The sequence below is a fragment of the Solea senegalensis genome, linkage group LG16 (genome assembly GCF_019176455.1).
Source record: "Solea senegalensis isolate Sse05_10M linkage group LG16, IFAPA_SoseM_1, whole genome shotgun sequence".
In the NCBI taxonomy this organism is placed as follows: domain Eukaryota; kingdom Metazoa; phylum Chordata; class Actinopteri; order Pleuronectiformes; family Soleidae; genus Solea; species Solea senegalensis.
The window spans coordinates 19,674,063-19,693,512 of record NC_058036.1 but is presented as its reverse complement, the minus strand read 5'-3'; the positions used below and the strand labels follow the sequence as shown (position 1 = coordinate 19,693,512).

At 43.3% G+C, this 19,450-nt stretch overlaps 1 protein-coding gene and 1 long non-coding RNA gene across 2 annotated transcripts; one reads left to right on the top strand and one right to left on the bottom strand.

The window, feature by feature from the left end:
* Nucleotides 1–927: 927 nt before the first annotated feature.
* Nucleotides 928–13,893, bottom strand: LOC122783347. The gene is made up of 2 exons (XR_006362037.1): nucleotides 13,430–13,893; nucleotides 928–1,176 (listed from the first exon to the last, which is right to left on the bottom strand). It is a non-coding gene; the product is annotated as an uncharacterized LOC122783347 (long non-coding RNA).
* A 20-nt stretch (nucleotides 13,894–13,913) lies between these two features.
* insm1b (insulinoma-associated 1b) lies at nucleotides 13,914–16,688 on the top strand. Its single transcript, XM_044048091.1, has one exon. It carries the CDS (start codon nucleotides 14,491–14,493, stop codon nucleotides 16,009–16,011), a length of 1,521 nt encoding a protein of 506 aa, XP_043904026.1. The 5' UTR covers nucleotides 13,914–14,490; the 3' UTR covers nucleotides 16,012–16,688.
* Nucleotides 16,689–19,450: the final 2,762 nt, after the last annotated feature.

Here is a 19,450-nt window from a genome sequence, read left to right as displayed (position 1 = left end):
TCTAATCCCAACTCTCCACATACTCAACTTTCACTTGCCACTGCACTCCTGCCCCTGTTCAGCTCTCTTTTTGACAGCTGAATTGACAAGAGAGATGAATAAGAGGAAGCAGAGGGGGTAGAGCTCCCTCCTGAGTGGAGCCAGAATGATGTCATGGGGGCATTTGTCCTCCTGGTGTGGAGGCTTCCCTTCCTCTGCTAATTACCTTGTACAAACTTGAATCTGATATGGCGGATATGAGGCCCAAATACAATTATTGTGGGCTAACAAAGAGATATTGAGATTCAGGGAATGAGGGAGAGGCTGCAAGTGAGATAGAATGGAAGGCACGCGCACTGCCATGCGAGCACACATACATACAGTAACCACATGTGTGCGCACACACACACACACACACACAAACACAACCACTTGTCCTTCCCCTCCATTCCCTCAGATAGGCTAATGTTATTACTGGGGTAATTATCCTCATTAGTGCCAGCAGCTGTAGAGAGCCCATTGCTTGCTGTTCCAACTCCACCCTAAACCCTTTCTTCCTCACATCCATTTTGTATCCTCTCGATCTCATTCAGAGACTTTCTGTCCGTCCTTTGCACGCGACGGACGCTATCAAATATCTAATAAGCCAGAGCGACTGCTGTTGTTCTTATCTGGTCATTTTTAGATGTGCTATAATGAGCAGCGCTGCTCTAACTCAACCAGCACCTTGTTGAGGACCGTGCATCATGTACATAACATGATGTATGTTATGTTTAGAAATAGTTTCCAACCTTTTAGGATAAGACACCACACTCCTGTCAGGATGGGTTGTTTGCCGTTTCCAGTTTCTCTGAGTTGAACAGAAGATGGCACTGTTTAGCCAAATAACCGCTGCATACTTCACACAGACAGTATATTTAAAAAAAAAAAACAAAAAAAACCTTTGGAATACTTTGACGATAGAGACTTTATTGTACTCTGAAGTAAAAATATAGACTTGGATACAACACAAACTGGCAGTTTGCAATCTTTTTGCAAAACAAGATATTAAAGTCAGTAAGTGTTGGATTCAGTACTTGATATGAAGTGATTGATACACGAGGAGAATCTGTTGTGAGTTTCCATCGCTTCGTCGTCTTTGGTCACTTTGTGCTCTGCAGCCTCTCAGGATCTCTGTCCCCGTTTAAATGTAAGCTGCTGATAAGGTCAGATAAAAGACAAAAAAACAACACTTAATTTAAATACCATGGCTTTTCTTTTATTCTTTAGAAGTATTTCCTACAATATATTGTACACATTTTACAGCAATTTAAAACACATTTAGTAATTTACATTTCCCGACCTTTCACGGCCCACCTGCAGCACAACCCACTGGGGGGCCGCGACCCACACTTTGAGCATCTTTGTACCAACTGTTTTGGTTCTGACGGCGTGACACAAAATCACCACTGACCCCATTAACTGCTGCATGCTCTCACATTTGCTACTCCCTGTCTGACAGTTTTAAATTATATTCACTTTTGTTTTAAATTATATTCCCTGTGTTGTAAATAACCTATTTTATTTCCCTTATATTTTATTTATCTGTCGCTCACTACATGCGAGACTGACCAGAGTCAACTTTACCTGGCAATAAACCTGATTGTGATTGTGATGAAGGCTTGCGGCTCATCATGTGTCTGTTTAAAACGGTTACACATGACCATGCCACACTACACATTACAGGCCTTTTAACAGCTTCAAAAACAGAGAGAGTGCCTTGAAGTTTTTCTTTGACTTTGTTTCGACATGTTTCCCATTCAAAGAGCACCTCTTACTGAACCTAATGTGAGTCCAAAAAGCACTTTGCCTCCAAGGGCTTTAAATGCCGTACAGCGAGTGACACCCTCTCTGTCCTTAGACCCTCACATCGTGCTGACCACTAAAACACTTGTACAGAAACTCCAGGAAGAGCCACAGAGCAGGGATCAGAATCAAGTTCAGCAGATCACAAACAAAACATGACATTTACCACCTGGATATCCGTCTTTCTTTTAAAAACAGGATAAGAGATGATTACGCTCACCTCTCATCTGTTAATTGATCTGTCTTTATTCTCTCCACATTCCTCTTGAGTAGGAATTTATTTTATGTGTACAGAATAATAAAAAAAATGTGCGGTTATTATCCGATCCTCCAGAGTGCAACGACATTTCCACACAGTGGTAAATGGAGATGAAATTGTTTGGATAATTGAAGGTGCAGCCTACGTCTAATGTCTTGGTGTTTATTTGTACGAAGGCCGCCTGAAAACAAGTCCCTGCGTGTGTTTTTTTTTTTTTTACTTTATGCCATGAACACATCTTAACTCACGCGTATTATGGGATCAACAACTGAAACAGGCAGCTTTACACGCCGCATCCATCCCCACTCTTTGAGATTGCCTCCTGTTTTATTGCCAGAGGCTACAGTGGTGACAGTAGGTAACCTGTACGGCACTAAGCTCCACATCAGGCGCTAAATGTCATGCATAGCCTGTTTTTATTGGCTGATATGGCCTGTTGTGCCCTTCTCCCTTTCCTGGAAGCTATTGTTTAAGAGGCGGCTGTTAATGCTGCTGACCAGATGGGCCCCTTTTTCCACGCCGCTCTGGCTCAGGCTGTTTACCATGCAGTGGGATGTGGATAACAGGTGAAGCTCGTCGGCCAATCGGAGCGCCGCAGATGCCAGTGAACCTTTATTTTATATCAGGAATCAAAGTAGATTCTTGACAACAGATATTTAAATATGACTGTTATCTGAGGCAGTTATGAAAGAGTAGCATCCGTGCTCTCTTTGCCTCTCTCTGAGAGTTTGTTCGTGTAGCTAATAATTCGAGAAAACAAATTACTCAGTCATTTCATGTTCCTTCCACAAAATCTGGACAGCATTTCCCGCAAAATGTTCTCTCATCCCTTGTGTGTGACAAAATGTTTCCAGCATTAGCTGAGCAAACAGAGAACATTCCTTTCCATTTCCAACGCAGGCCATTCTCGAATTACTGCAATTTGGTATCATGGCAACAGAAAAGGTATAAGGCCGGGCCTGGGATCACTGATGAGTAGTCTTTTAAAGCTCTGAATCAATCTGCCGTGCTGGATGACCTGTGCCAGTGTGCATGTATGGATTAGTTTGGCTGGAGCACCTGTCCCCGCTCTGTAAACACCAGATCAGGTTACCGGCTACACATTCACCTGGACCGCACTGAGTTCTGCGATTGACAATCCAGCAGCTTTTGTTCTCTGCTGCCCTTTAAAATACGAAGGTTGATTTCATGACTGAGTAACAAGGTTAAAAAAAAACTAAAGGAGAGTAGCTGCTATGGGTCAAAACATGTTGAAAAAAAATGGGTTTTCATTGAAAATAAGTGCAATATTGTTATCAAAATTCACAACAATGACCTGAGTCCTAAAAATGTAAGTGGAATTTCTAAAGAAAGGCAAGTGTAAACTCCTTTAGTTATTCATGGATCAACACTCACATGATGGGCTTAATGTTCTTTCAAGGACAGCTTGTATGGAGTGCTGAGATTTAAAGATTACAGTATTTCCCTCTGATTTCCACTCAGTTATCTCATTAAATATGTGTCTGGGGGCAGTGCGATGTTTTGAAGGTGAAGTGGGACATCAACTCGATCAATCTATCAAGCATAACTAAAGCTGTTAGTCTCATAAGTGGCTGAATTCAGAAACACTGATGATGAGCTGTGTTCAATGAAATCTTTCACCTCAACTCATCACTGACTCCAGAGGTTCCTGATCATCACACACACTAACAGATGTCTGTGTCAGCTCGCCATGCCGACCGTCCACAACTGTGAATTGTGGGTAAAATCGGACTGATTCTCACACACTGGCCCTTTGACTTTTGCTTGAACACTTCCCGCTCAAACCCGACCTCGCGGGCCTCTGGTGCGTCCTGACTGCGATGCTACAGTCACTGTCAACTCCATTATTACCCTGATGATGAAATGATTAGCTAGCAACCTTTATGCTACCTACGCCGCTGAGCGGGTGATGGATGGGTTAAGTGATAGACTCAGGCGGTTTGGTTTGGGAGGCTTTGTCCTGGATCTCTGACACCTTCTATCTTGTGATCCACACAGCCCCCTCCTGCGTCCCACCCCCAAATCCACCCCTGTTACCCCCACCAGCTGCTTCTGACCCCTCATCATAGCCCTGCCTCTGCTTGCCATGTGCTGGGAGTCAAAAGGTTCCCACCTATCGCTCATCAAAATGGAACCCCACCATCTCCTGCCCCGTGCACTAAATCACAATCAATTGCTGGGCAGACAGAGATGGATTGGAATGTCCACGACCCTGTACCTTTCAGGGAGGGAGGGGGGGACGCTCGCCCTCCAAAGAGCTGCTGTCACTGACAAATAATAGTAGTGATTCTAGGGGGATTGAACGGGTCAAGTCTGCTGCCCCTGGTAGGAAGTCGTCACAAAGCATCGGAGGGAAATTCCTTTCTCTTTAGGAACAACAGTCACAATGTCTGACAGAAGCGTGTGTGTGTGTGTGTGTGTGACGGGAGAAGAAAAAAGACTTTATAATGAAATATAAATGCATCTAAATGTAATTCCCTACACATTAATGCATCAGTGGTGTGGGTGAAATATTCTGACGAGGCTAAACTGGTGGAATACCAATGTGTCGGCTCATCAAAGAGCACGGAATACACCAATCAGGCCTCACATGGAAATGAGGAAGTGTCTTTAATGTTGTAGATAATCAGTGGATATCTGTGAATAACTTATTTTGTAGGTTCTGCTACTTTTTTACATCGTAAAAGTCCAGCGTGTGACATTTAACAGAGTATACCGTGTTTGCATAAGTGTAGAACCCCTTTACTTTTTATGTACTAAAGACATTTTATTTTACAGATTCCCGCATGGACAAACCAGCGTTTCACATTTTAAAGTGGAAGGAAATAGAGAGAAAAACAAAGTAAGGGGCGACTGAGCGGTGTCACTGATTTAAAATGACACACTAGACCTTTAATATCTAGAGTATATCAGAAATAACAGATTCACCACAATCAGAAAACCAACTGGTTTTGATGCCGCAGCTGATTAAAAACTTTTGCCACAAAAAAGCATCAAATCTAAATTTAAAACAGTTTATTTGCCACAAAATCCACTTGATGTGCATGAATTGTTGTTCCTTTAATCCAAGTGTAGTTGTGTCTCTAACGTCTCTACTATTATTTTCATATACAATATTATATAAATGTATAAAAGCTGCCTTGCACTGGCGCAGTCTCCCCACCTCCCCCTCTGTCTCCACTCCAAATAATCCAGTGTTGACATTCTGCCACGCGTCATCATGTGTATTTCAAGAGTCGCTGTTTAGTGCCTCCTGATTTACTTCACAACAGACTGAGTGATTGCATCATTCACATGAGCCCCGGCGACAAATATCATTCAAATATGGAAAAGTCTCCCCGGTGCCATAACATGATGATTGGGAGTGAAAGATCTTATTCTGCATTCAAAGCCAAAGGCTCAAGGAGGATCATTCACATGTAGATGTGTCCTTCTGGAAGTACCTCGACTATACAATTTCCATTTAGATGTGGTGTATACACAAATAAAGAAAGGACATCGGGTTCTTCATTTGATTAACTAATCACAGTCTTTGTAATTCCACTCTGAGACCTTGAAGGGCAATGGCGGTCTGTGCACTCTGATTAGCCTATTGCTGCCGCGACGGCAAATCAGTTCAAGTAACTCAACTCCATACACGACACAGTGGCTGTGATTAAACAAGCGATTAAGACATAGAGAGTTTCTGTCTTTTTAATCCCTTTTCCCATTGTCTAAATAGATAGCCACAGCATATTCCCTGATCAGCAATAACTGAACACCACAAGCATTGGAGTGGGAGGTGATTAGGGTCTTAAAGCTCCCTGGAGTGTGGCTGCAGGTTGTTTGTGATTAGCTCAAATTTAAAGCTACATTCTGTTCTTATTGCCTCTTTCTTGCTGGAGCAGGGAATTCATTATCTGATGTTTAAGCTGCAGGAAAAAAGAAAGAGACTCTCACACACACACACACAGAGCTCTAGAACAGATGTAATATCTTTAAAGTGAGAATGGAATTATCCACGTTGGTGGATCCACAGCTGCCAGTTTGTCAACATGTTGACAAAAACCCAAACAAAACACTCCTCAGCCTCACGACTCCATCCTCAAAGTGCTTTAACCCTTTTGCCACTCGTCTGCGAGGCCTCTTCATGCCGTGGTTTGTGTGTGTGTGTGTGTGTGTGTCATCTGAAGGCTGCATAGAAAACTCTACAGCTCTTCCCCGTGACTGATCTCTTTTGATAAAGCTCATTATGCAAACTATTCCCAACTCCTGCTGCATAATTAGTGCTTAATTAATTTGAGTGAAATCTTTCATCTGTCTGTGTCCAGCCAGCTCCTTCCTTCCATTTACAACATGATATTAATTTTGGAGGGGGGGACGCTGGCCCGGCTGATGAAAAGGCTGATATCATTAATCAAGTACTGTATCCTTTTTCTTGCTTTTCTGCAGGAATAATAATAAGGGTGATGAGCAGAGTCTGATTAACCCTATTATGCTCCCTAATTAGGGTGATCATTTAATAATCAGGGAAGCAGCACAATTACAAGAGAATGCAAATTACAGCACCTAATGAAGAGGGCGCCAATTCTGGGGAATTCTCTGTTTTGAAAAAGTGACATTCCAAAATCAAAGGTCAAGAAACGGCGCCTCTCTAAATGCACACGCGCTAATGATGATGCACTCACATAGTTGAGCCCAAAATGTCTCAAATGCTTTATACATTTCTGAGACTCTCGTACGTCTCTGTGGAGAGGAGACCACGTCGAGTTACCACAACCGACCCCCAAATCAAACACAGATATATAAGCTTCTCATGACTGCAAGTACAGTTTAGTTTAGCTCACGGTCAGAACCTCTATTGATATTAATCCATTTAGCTGTCAAAATACTCATGTATTAAAACAGTTTAATGTTTTTTTGGCTCATCTGTTTTTACGTAATAGCAAAATATTATGTGCTCTTAAAGCAGAACTATGCAGGTTTCACTGTGATGGTTTGGTTCTGTCTCCACTCCCCCTACTGTCTGTTAGCAGAAAATCAGCCTTGCAAGATCAGGACCTGAAGTCCGCAGAATGAGGAGGTCTTGCGATGTTGGGACACATCACAAACGCCAGCCTAGGTATTGACTATAAGCTCAAGTCAGCGACTTCGTTATTTTTAGATGTTCATTAGAACAGAGCAGAGAAAACCTGACACGGCGACAGGTAAACATACGAGTAAACATCGGCATTCTTCGTATGGCGAGAACGGTAGTTTGGTAGTCATGTCATCAAAATATGCACTCCAAAACTGTAGGGGGAGCTCTGTAGAGAGATCAGACTGGATTTAACAAGACAACGGCGTTCACTCAGTAGAGTGCAAACCTCCACCAAGGCCCCAAAACAACTCTTTATATTCTATCAAGTCTTATAGTTAACTAGCAATGTCGAATGGGTTCCTCTTTATCCCACAAACTCCATCCGTCCTCTGAGTTTCATGAAAATCATTTCATACGACATCTTTCTGTCTTTCTTAGCAGAGCTAATCGACATCCCCGTTAAATTACAGTCAAATACTGGCAGCTACAGTTTATTACTGTCAACTGAATATAAACAGAATATAAACTTCAGTATCTTTTTTTATAAAACCTATTATGAACGGATTAAAATTCCCTGAGGAAAATCAGTGCAATTTCATTCACATACGTGCATCACAACGTCAAACATTCAGTATTTCACACACTTCACGAACCTTTAAATGTTTTAAGAAACATTCTTTTTCTTCTGTGATAGGATAAAAAAAGGGTTCTCGGTTCTCGCTGACTTTTATTTGTGTGTTCTGCACATTCTGAGGCAGCTGCAGGGCAGACGTTCAGTACCATGGACAGCAACCAGCGTTGTTAGGAGGGAGACGAAATCTATAGACGAAATCTAACGCTGTGGATAATTATTTTAAAAAAAGAAAAAGAAAAAAAGAAGAAGAAACACGAGACAGTCGCACTATTTAACACGTGTTTGTATGAATAAGTGAGATAAGCCGACGAAGGATACGGCCCATTAGGTCTGTGCGGTCCATCGTTCATGCTCCTAAATGATACAACTGCTGTCTGCAATTTCATCAAGATAATGGTGACCTCATAGATGGAGCCTTTGAGCAATGGCCCTGATTTCATTTTTCTTACACGGACTCATTATCAGTATCATTACAATCTGCAGGAGGAGCCGAGGACGGAGCTTTCTTTTGTTTTTCTGTTGTTGTGAGAAATGTACGGACGACTGAGCTAAATGCCCCGTCAGTGAGATCCTTTAGGCCGGCTGCTCATGCTGCAGCGCGTGTGTGTGTGTGTGTGTCTTCCACTTCTTTGTATCCTGAGGAGTGTGTGTGTGTGTCATGTCTCCATGAATGTACCTCAATTTACTCCCCTTCACCCCCATAGTGCAGCTGTGCCTCGGAGAACTCTTGTGAAGTAATTGAATGAGCCGGGGCAGGGGGAAACCTGTGGCAGCGAATGTGGAGCCCGCTGGCCTTATTATCTGTAATACAGCAGCCGCTCTGTCTGCGCGCTCTCATCCACTCATGAATACAGAAATGAATGTGCTGCGCGTCAGAGGTGAACGCAGAGGGGGGAGGGGGCACTACAGGCCAGAGCCCGTTTTAATCAGCTCCCAGATAGAACAATCACTTTATCCACCTCTGCAGCTCAGAGGTGAATTAGTGTTTAACATTCCAGGGCATGCCTCCTGACGGGGGGACTCCACCCCAAACAACCGATGGACTGCAAAGATTATTGAGAGACACTCGGATGCTTTTGATGAGTAAATTAGAGCGAAACGCGGCCCCTGAGACTCCGGCGACTGATATTAGACCTCTTCTAATAAGAGTCACGTTACAGGAAAACAAAACCTGCCGTAATCCATTTTAATCCCTCGCACGTTATCGTTTGCATTTATTTTTATTTTTTTTTTTTTGTCAGTTTCATATGCAGACATGTGGGCGGGGACAGAGGGGAAAAAGGACACCTGTACCATAATTAAAGACATGTCAAATATCTTGTTAATGTAATGTAATGCACTCACATCTATAATCTATGCAAATGATTTATTTCCATTCAAGCTAAATGGGCTTCTACGTTTGCTTTGATGATGATGTCATCAAAAGGCGACGATCCTTACTAAACAAGTATAAGGTAAAGTGCAAAAGGACAACCATGAAAAACATGTTCCCATGATGCAACACTGTGTCCCAACGTCATCAATCCTAGGTCTTGTGTTATTGTTTTGATTGAGAGATTGAGAGACCCCTAGTGGTGGAAAACACATACTATGACTTTAACTGAAAATATAGAAAAAAATAAATAAAATAATAAAAATAACCTTACATTTGTGCATTAGGGTACGTAGATCTAACTTATGTACAGTGATCAGAAAATAACCTTTACTAATGTTCAGCTAAAGTAGTTTTGTGTCCAATTTAGACATACATATATATATATCTATATATATATATATATATATATATAGATATATATACTTATTTTTGCAGCAGCAGAATCAACCACAGTTCCACACGTACATACATGCAGCCAAGAGACCGATTTACTCGGTCCAACTCCCTCCACTGAACATTTTCAAAAATAACATTTAAAAAAAAAAAAGCACAAAAGCATACGTCCTTGTCTTCATTGAGTCATCAGCATCATTGTCAAAAGTACACACGACATCAGGGACATTCCCCCGTCAACACTGACGTCCATTAGTCTAAAGCTCAGAGCTCCACCACCACTTTACCCAGCGTTTCACAGTAACCTGCTCTCCTGGGCATCGTTTCTAAAGTACACTTTAAAAGTCTAGACAGTGACCTCTGATTCTCTCATGGCCAAACAGTACTACAGTCTAACTTCTGTTCCGCTAAACACTTTACTACTGTTGCTCCTTACAAGTCCTGTTTCACTGCCGCACGTGGACGTCTACACTACAGTTTCCCAGGTAGTTGAAAAGAAAGAAAGAAAGAAAGAAAGAAAGAAAGAAAGAAAGTTCACCTGCGGCTTTGAAATCACGAGAAAACTCACCCTCATGTTTTTAGAGATTGTGCTGCTTTTTATTCTCTTCCATTATCTTTCTCTGTATACATGGAAAACTGAGAACTGCAGATACTTGGACACATTAAACACAACGTTTTTATGCCGTGAAGCTTTTCTCATATTTGAAAAACAACTAAACTAAACTATAGGTCAATAAATATCCATTTAATCTGTAGTAACAGGGCTTAGAAATCTCCCTGGATGAGAGAGAGAGCGCGAGAGACTCTAATGTAACCTCTGACTTAGATGTAAGCACATGAACAGGTAGATTGTAAATCCAGCGCCGTCACGGAACAGAGTTTGTTTTTTTTATATATCTCTGTGGAAACTGTTTACGTGTGTTTCATCTGAACTGTATTTAGAAACCAATCACTTCATTAAACTCTGGCACTTTTGTTCTCCCGTGTCATTGTTCTCCTGTCGGTCGCCTGCCTGCCGCTCAGTTTTCGGGGACAAAGCTGTGCTGTGTCCACAGCCGGCCTGATTAAATCTGGGTCCCTCGCTGGCTCTCTCCATGGTGCTGAAAGAGCCCTCTATCAGATTACACTCATCCAGAATAGGACCTGGGCTAATCAATTGCATTAACTGATTGACAATGCATTGGAGGTGGCCATGTAGTGAGCACCAATTACAGTCGTGTCCTACTGCACTTTCAAATTGGCTCGGGTTTGGCACAGCACACAGAGCCAATCAATCATCTCAGACGTTTACATGTGTATTTATATATATATATATATAGATATATATATCTATATATATATCTATATATATATATATATATATATATATATATATATATATATATATATGTGTGTGTGTCCCACAGCTCCCATGGTAACCATGGTTAATATTTAGATGTGAGTGACTTTCTCTGCGTCTGATGTGAAGAAATAATAAATGCCAAAATATCTGCTTGGATGGAAACAAACGTCTTAGATGTAACATCAGTCATCGAGCAGTGAAATGATTTGAAATGCACAGTGGGTTTGTCTGCACAGGCTCAGGTCCTGTTTCTATGGCAGCGGTTCCCAAAGTGTGGGCCACGGCCCACTGGTGGGCTGTGGGGGTACTGCAGCTGGGCCTCAGACAGAGCTTTACAAATTCTCCCATTTACCAGATGAATGTGTTTTGATGTTAAATAACCAATAGATATTAAAATAAACCTAATTAAATTGGAATAGAAATGAGATAATTGTTCATTTCTGATGATAATAACAGGGAAAAAGTTTAATTTATTTTTCAGTGCCATGTGATTACTTGTGCTATGTTCTTGCTAATCTTCAAAATCTATGAATCACTGAAATTTGGACGCTCTGGTCTGTGGCATCTGCTCTAAGGTTGAGTTTGACTAAATTATTTACAGGTTTGCCTCAATATCACTCAGCTCTGAGGTAAATCAGGACCCATTTACAATAGTTTACACAGCTCGGGGACGACTACAACACTACGACGTTTCAATTATTCAAAGTCATCTGAGGAAAGTTTCCCACTTGAATCAGGCTGTATTCTTGTGAGGCACCGTCGTCTCTCTCAGGTAAATCAAACCTTGATCCTCAGTCTAAACACAAACTTAAAATCATGTCTCTTTAAATGAATTTAAAAACAAGGAATTAGTTGCCACCAGTGACAGCTGCATGGTACCTGGTAAGTGCTTGTCCCATTGTGATGAAATGGGACGACTGCTGCTGCTGCTGCTCTCTGGCCCTCTGAGCTCAGTATCACTTATAAAAGAGATTTTAAAGTCAGACTTTCCACTGATATAAAGGTTTAAATGGCTATTTTGACACATTTCAGCAGGAAAAACACTGAAAATGTTGTTTAAAATCATATCTGAGCATAATATGTGTATGAATGAAAACATCCTTTATTGTGGTGGTGGGGGAGGGTGTGGAGTGTGGTGGGGTGAGGAGGTCAAGAGGTCAGTTCATGTATGGCTGCGGGGTAAAAAAGTGTTGTTCAGTGTGGAGATGCGGCGTTTCAGCGCCCTGTAGCTCCTCTGTTCACTCCATGCAGAAGAAAGAGCTGTTCTTTATTTCATTATTAACACCTGTGACTTTTCTACTGTGACCTGCTGCTGTGGAAATGGATCCACCAAACGCTCAGGAGCCACAAGTTAAAATAAAACAATTCTTATACACCAGTCTGGACACCATTCCTAGACAAATAAAGAAGTACTGTAAAGAAAGACCTCTAAAAACAACACATATTCAAATATGTTCCTTAATCTAAACGAGAACATTGACAGCGTGGAGCCTGAAGGCAGCAGCACAACAGATTTAAAGAGCCACAGCTTGTGATAAGGTGGTTTTTGGAGGATGTGCATTAGGCTGCAGCTGCAGCTGTATGCTAATGAGGCGCCTGTGCTCAGTGCGCACAGTGCAACACACGCCACTGAGCAAACACGCGCATGCGTCCGCGCGCGCGACCAAGGCCGACACACAACACAGCACAACCACAACACTGCGGCCCACGCGCCTCACTGACACGATCACGCGGGGCAAAGAGGAACTCGTTAAAATGCCATCAAAGCTCGTTCTCCCAACTAACCACGACTAAAAGACGCGCGCGGCGTGGAAGCGCAAAGTGTGGCGACGTGACGCAAAAAAACCACAAGCAATCTGGTGATTTATTATGTTTTAAAACACACACACACACACACACAGACACACACACACAGAGTAGTGCTTCTAGTAGAATAAAGTTTGTAGAGTAATTGGTTTTTGGTTAGAATTAAAACATGAAGCACTTTTCTGTTTAGTTTAGCCACCTTACAAACTTTAAATTAAGCGTGACATTTAAACTCCACCAACCAAAAATACCTGTGTGTGTGTGTGTGTGTGTGTGTGTGTGTTGTCAGGCAGGTGAGAAGACACCGGGACACTGAGGCCTGTTATGAAAGGAAGGCACAGGCCTGCGGCTCAGCTCCCCCGATTGTGTAATTATTTGACTTGGTCATACTGCAGCTTTATGCAAATGAGGGGAACAATGTACGACGATGGAGATTAATTCCTCCCTGGTCTGCGGACTGAAAAGAGAAAGAATGCTCTCTCTGCCAAGTGGAGCACTGCAGCCTACATCTATAATCTTTACAACAAAAAAAAACAACCTGTGAAGTATGTATAGAAACTGTAGGGAAGCTGGTGAAGAAGAAAAGACACAAAAGACTAAAAAAGTTCTTTGTTGTTGGAGTTTGTTTTTTTTAGACATCTTTAAATCTCAGAACTAAAAAAAATATATATAGTAAAAATAAATAAATAAATAAATAACCGGTTAAATGTTTTTACTTTTGTTGATGTGTGCAGTTTCTCTGCGGCCTTCTTCCTTCTTTGTGTGCAGCACTGATTCCGCTCAGCACGCGCCGAGCTGTGGGCCAGATTGGCCCCGAGTCCCGTTTCACAGTTAAGAGGTCAATTTGCCTTTCAAACAGAAAAAAAAAGAGAAAAAAGAAGAAAAGACAGGCATATCCAAGCACGGGCAGACGTGGCCATTGTGCACAAAGAGCAGAGGGTCTTTCTTATTACTTATGTATGCAGCGAGATGTCTGATTTATATGTCGCGTTAAAGTACCGAGACAGACACGTGCCCTAAAATAAAGACGCGCTCCCTCTATTGGTGTTTATTTAAAGCATAATAAACCAAAGGTCTATAAAAAAAGGTGAGGTATAAACTTTGTGCGTAAAAAGGACCGTGCGTTATTAAAGTGGAAATAAATAAGCAGCTGTTGGTGTGTGAGTGAGTCTGAGGAGAAGCTGCACACACACTCAACAGCAGCTTCAACTCAAACCAGCGTTTCACTTTTTTATTTCGAACCAAACTCGTCTTAATTCTAAGATGTGATGATTGTGGCGGTGACGGACATTTCCTCTTGGCAGCGCGGGGCCCCCCACAGGAGAGCCACAAAGCCGTGGCACGTGTGCATTTGTATAAGGGCCCATCAGACCGTAAAAGGAGGAGGGTCCCGGCGTGTGCCTGAGCAGGGGAGGGGCCGAGCGCACACATTAATGTAATAAACCGCCGGTACATCTGCTAAGCTATCTGCACATCCTCCAACGAAATCCACCAAAGCCAGACTCTGAGCCCTCCCACAATCAAATCCACTGGGGTCTTGGTTTCATCCGATTGGTCAGGGATGCAGCGACAGGGGGGGCGAGAACAATAGCATCATTCCGGCATAAAAAGAGTGGAGCTATGCCTTGGAGACGAAAACATTTCAGCAACAGAAGGATCAATATACTGGGGAGATAAAGTCCCACAAGCTTCTAGTGTTTGCCATATTTTTAACCAACCTGGATACTCGAGACTTCGCCCTCCTCCCCGAAGTGCCTTTCAGCCGCCACTTGCCAACATGCCCAAAGGATTCCTGGTAAAAAGAAACAAGAAATCTGCACATGTTTCCTACAGGACTCGGTCAGAGGAAGATGACCTCCAGGAGCCACCCACCCCAGCTGCCTTACCGAGTCATGCGGACCCCTCCCCGCCCATGTCCGTCGCGTCCAGTCCGGAGCGCGCCGCAGCATCGCCAGATTTCAGAGCAGCTGACGTTCCGGTGCCAAGACTGGAGAAGCCGGCGCAGTTCGGCAACCCGGAGGCGGTGTGCCAAGCCCTGTACAGCCCCACCCGGCCCATCAGCAAGGAGCACGACAGAGGATATTTTGAGCGAAGTTTCAATCTGGGCTCGCCTATTTCTGCCGAGTCATTCCCGACACCTGCCTCCCTCTCCGGCCTGGACCATCTCCTCTACGCCCCAGTCGACCTGAAAATCGGTACCAGCAACAGCAGCCGCAGCGGCACCACCACCACCAGCAGCAGCAGCTCCAGCAGCAGCAGCAGCCTCCCGGCACCGAGCAACCGGTTCGGCACTAAAAGACCCGCAGTTGACGGCGCAGAGCGCAAACCTAAACCCGCCGCCAAGAAACCCAAAGCCATCAGAAAACTCAACTTTGAAGACGAGATGACGACTTCTCCCGTGCTCGGTCTCAAAATCAAAGAGGGGCCGGTGGAGATGAAGCCGAGGGCGCCGTCCTCCGCGGGGAACAAGCCTCTGGGGGAGTTCGTGTGTCAGCTGTGCAAAGAAGCGTACGCGGATCCATTCTCTCTGGCGCAGCACAAGTGCTCGCGCATCGTCAGGGTCGAGTACCGGTGTCCAGAGTGCGATAAGATGTTCAGCTGCCCGGCGAACCTCGCCTCTCACCGCCGCTGGCACAAACCACGCACCACCGGTGCGCAGCAGCAGCAGCAGCAGCACATCAAAGCTGAAATGGCCAAAATCCCCCCACTGGGTGTCAAGTCAGTGATCGACGAAGCCAAAGACATGAGTGACAGGGACACCCCGAGTCCAGGTCTGTCCGAGTCCGGCTCTGAAGACGGCGCCTATGACTGCCAGTTCTGCGGGAAGAGGTTCAAGCGTCAGGCATACCTAAGAAAACACATCATGGGACACCAAGCCCTGCAGAAGAAAGTGCTGGAGGAGCACGGGTTTCAAACCAGCGACCCCCGCGCTGTGGAGCAGGCACCTGTGCCGCCATCCTCCTCCTCCTCCTCTTCTTCCTCCTCCTCCTCCTCTTCATCATCCTCCACTGCACCCCCATCCTCCTCCTCCTCCTCAGAGGAAGCCTCAAACCAAAGCCCCCTCAACCTGAGCCCCGTGGACTGCCTGCTGTGCCCGGTGTGCGGGGAGAGTTTCACCAGCAGGGCCGCTCAGGAGCGACACCTGCGCCTCATGCACTCCTCCCAGATTTACCCGTGCAAGTACTGCCCCGCCACTCTGTACAGCTCGCCGGGACTCACCAGGCACATAAACAAGTGCCACCCCTCGGAGAACAGGCAGGTGATCCTGCTCCAAATGCCGGTGCGCCCCGCCTGCTGAAGACAGCGCTCAACTCGTGCCTTTAAAGAAGAGAGTGGAGGATGAGGAGGATGATGGAGGGAGGGGGGGATTCAAAATAAAAATAAAATAAATGAAAGGAGGAAGAAAACAAAAAAGAAGTGGCTCTGAGGAGGAAAAAAGAGTGACGCTCACTGCCACAACTTAAGGGCCAATGAAAGGCAGTTTGACGCGGTTTGATGTTTAAGTGGTGTCTTATTATTCTTCTTCATGCCAATCAGTGATTGTTGAACGCTTCTCTCTCTCTATATATTTGAATATTTTGAGATTTTTGTTCCTTTTCTCAAATTAGTTTATCAAGTTGAAAAGAAAAGCAAAGCATACAAAGCGTTAGTTTGACTGTTAAAGGGTATTTTTCTAGGACAGCACCTGTGTTCAATGATAGCTTCTAGACCTAAGAGAAAAAGAAAACGTCTTAAAAGTCTCAGAAACCTCCTTTTCCCTCGTCTCCATCAGAGCCTTGGATGTTGGATCCGCGGACCGTGACTTGCTGTAGCTTTACGCGCGTGCTCGTGGACCACAGAACTTTGTCTTGATGGGGGGTGAAAAAGAAAAGTGTGACTGAAACATTCCCTGTTTAGTAGAACCACAAATGCCTTTAGTGAAAAAAAAAAACACAAATAGTGTGAAATAGTCCACAAACATAAATACACACACATCCAAATCCCGCTGTAAAACTGCCTTAAAAAAAGAAAAAGAAAAAAGAAGTCAACATATAGATTGTTTTAATTTTGAATGCCGGCACATATTTTATAATAATAATTATTATTGAAGATGGTTGCAATATTTTTCATCATATGTTTATTTATTTATTTATTGGAATTTATTTTATGTAACTTATTGTTGTGTTTGTTGTGATTATCTTATGTGAATCGTTCTGGCAGTTTACATGTCGTATAGCCAAAATGTTTTAATTGAATTTAATTATTATTATTTTTGTTTTCTTTTTTAAATTTTTTTTTTTTTTTTTGGTCAGGTTTATGAGTTGTGTTATTTGTCGTGGGTCGGGTTTTAATCTTCAGTCTCCACAGCTCTTGTAAAAAAAAAAAAAAAAAGAAGAAAAAAAAAACATAAAGCTCTTACCTTAGATGCAATCTTTTTTAAGGACAAGTTATTTTTCCTAAATGTTGGCTTTTATAGCGCTTTGATTGTATGTGTATATCGTTGTTGTCTATCCAAACAATAATAATAATAAAAAAAAATATTTTCAAAAGGACATGTGGTGTCAAGGTGTCTTTTTGGTTACATATGTAAGTTTTTAATTTGTTTAAAAAGTGACACTTATTTCACAAAAATTCACCTTTTTCCTTGAATTTTGTTCAGCTAAAAAACAGCATCATAACATATTAATACTAAAGATGACCCTCAATTATTCATACATCATGAATCATACACACATATGCACTCATACACACTATGCATTAATAAAATAAATAATCCACACATGTATAAACACAATATTTACAGAATGTTAAAAAACTAATTTGTCTGCACTGCAACAACACTTGCAGTGAACAAACTGTTTAATTTCACTTAACATAATTCCTCTGTAAGTCACTTCTCCACTGCCACACCTATGAAGTCGTCTCTAACAGGGCAGAGAACCCCCCCCTCCCCCCCCGGCCTCAGACAAACCCCTTTATCAGACTTATTCTGGAGTAAATCATCGCTGCTGTGGCTCCACAGACGCTGCTGCCCCTGCCACCCAGAAGCACTTAAGAAGGCCTAATCATAAATTCCTCCCTTAATGCCACGTCAGTGTGTGACAGGAGGACAAGGAGGTGGTGGACGAGCGCTCACCTCTGCAGCAGTAAAACATCTGCATGGGAGAGTCCGTGCAGCTCCATTTTCGTCAGAGTTCCTGTTGATTTAGGAGACATCGGGGCCCTGTTTGGCTTCATATCTGATCCCACAACCTGCAAAGCATGAGGTTAATTTTAGTAACTGAGCAGTTAACTTCTAACTGTGTGCATGCAGCGCAGGGCCGTAAGACTCATTACAGTTGAGGGGCCACATACGGCACAATTTGACCACAAGTGGCCCGGACTAGAAAAAATAATAGCATAATAATAACATGTAAACAACAAGAACTCCACATTTTTCCTTTTGCTTAACATTTAATGAAGTTACATATCATTTATTTCTTGAGAAAAACAAGTGCAATTTCAACAATATTATACCTAAATTTACCATTTACACAACTTTTACGAGGACAGTTCTGGCCCGCAGGCCATATATTTGACAGCCCTGAAAAACTGAGTCCAATAAGTAAAAAAAAAAACATATATACAGTATATATACAGTATATATATATACACGTCACCTTTACCGTGACTTCAAAGCTGCTTTTGTTGATATTCATGAGGAGAAATGAACATCTGAATCATTTGAAAACAGTTTCTTTTCCGACGAGCTGTTCTTTGGAGAAGTTTCTCAAACTTGTCGCCGGTGCTTCACCTGCATGTCCGCTCACATATTCCGGCCTGTTTGCGGCTGCTTTACTAGCGCCGCACTCGTCTCGATGTAAACAAATCACTTCCTGTGTGCAGCGTAGACGCGTCACTCGGCAACACGAGGTGGAAAAACACTGCTATGCAGAGAAAGACAAAGAAGAGTCATGTGGAGCTCACAGATGTATTTGACAGCGGTTTGAACGTAAACAGACGTTTGTTCCTGTTTTTGAATAAAGTTACACACTACAGCTTTAATCCCCGGCTCACTTGCTGCCTTAAAAAAATAAAAAAATAATTGGAGAGTGAAAATGCACTACGGCATCAGTGTGACACATGGAATAATACAATGTGGGAGTAATAAGCAGGGCAGTCCGCCCCTGCATGTTCCTCTGTAAACTGTCTCACAGTTGGTGGCTCACAGATGAAGATGAGGCGACATTAGAGCTCCTTTCTCACACTCTCTCTCACACACAGTTTTAGCTTCTTCAAATTACACTCAAGTGCTTTTCCTTGTGTCTTTCTGTGACCCAGGCGAGGCCGAGCACCCGTAGGTGCAGCGACCGTTGCACCTGCACCTCCCGGTGAGCTTCCATTATGCTGCTTCTCCACTAAGCCCTGAGCTGAGCAGCAGGGGAGACAGATGGGACGCGGGTCAGGTTACCCCTGCTGCTGCTGTTGCTAGCGCGGCCAGGCCAGGGTCAGAAAGCCCACGGTAACAGCGCTATCATGTCAGCACTCACACACACACACATTAAGCCCATCCACAAAATCCCACCTTACACAAGAAGCTGATGTGAACTGCTGTCATGTTTTTGTGACGCCAGCTCAGCTGTACCTAAACCTCACCCTTGTGTAATATTAACAACGTTATAATGGGTTGCTTATGCAGCCTTTGTTTCAAGGGGTCATACACCTTTGCCAAGGTCAAATTCAAGCACTTTTCAAGCACCCTCAAGGTCTATTTTTGT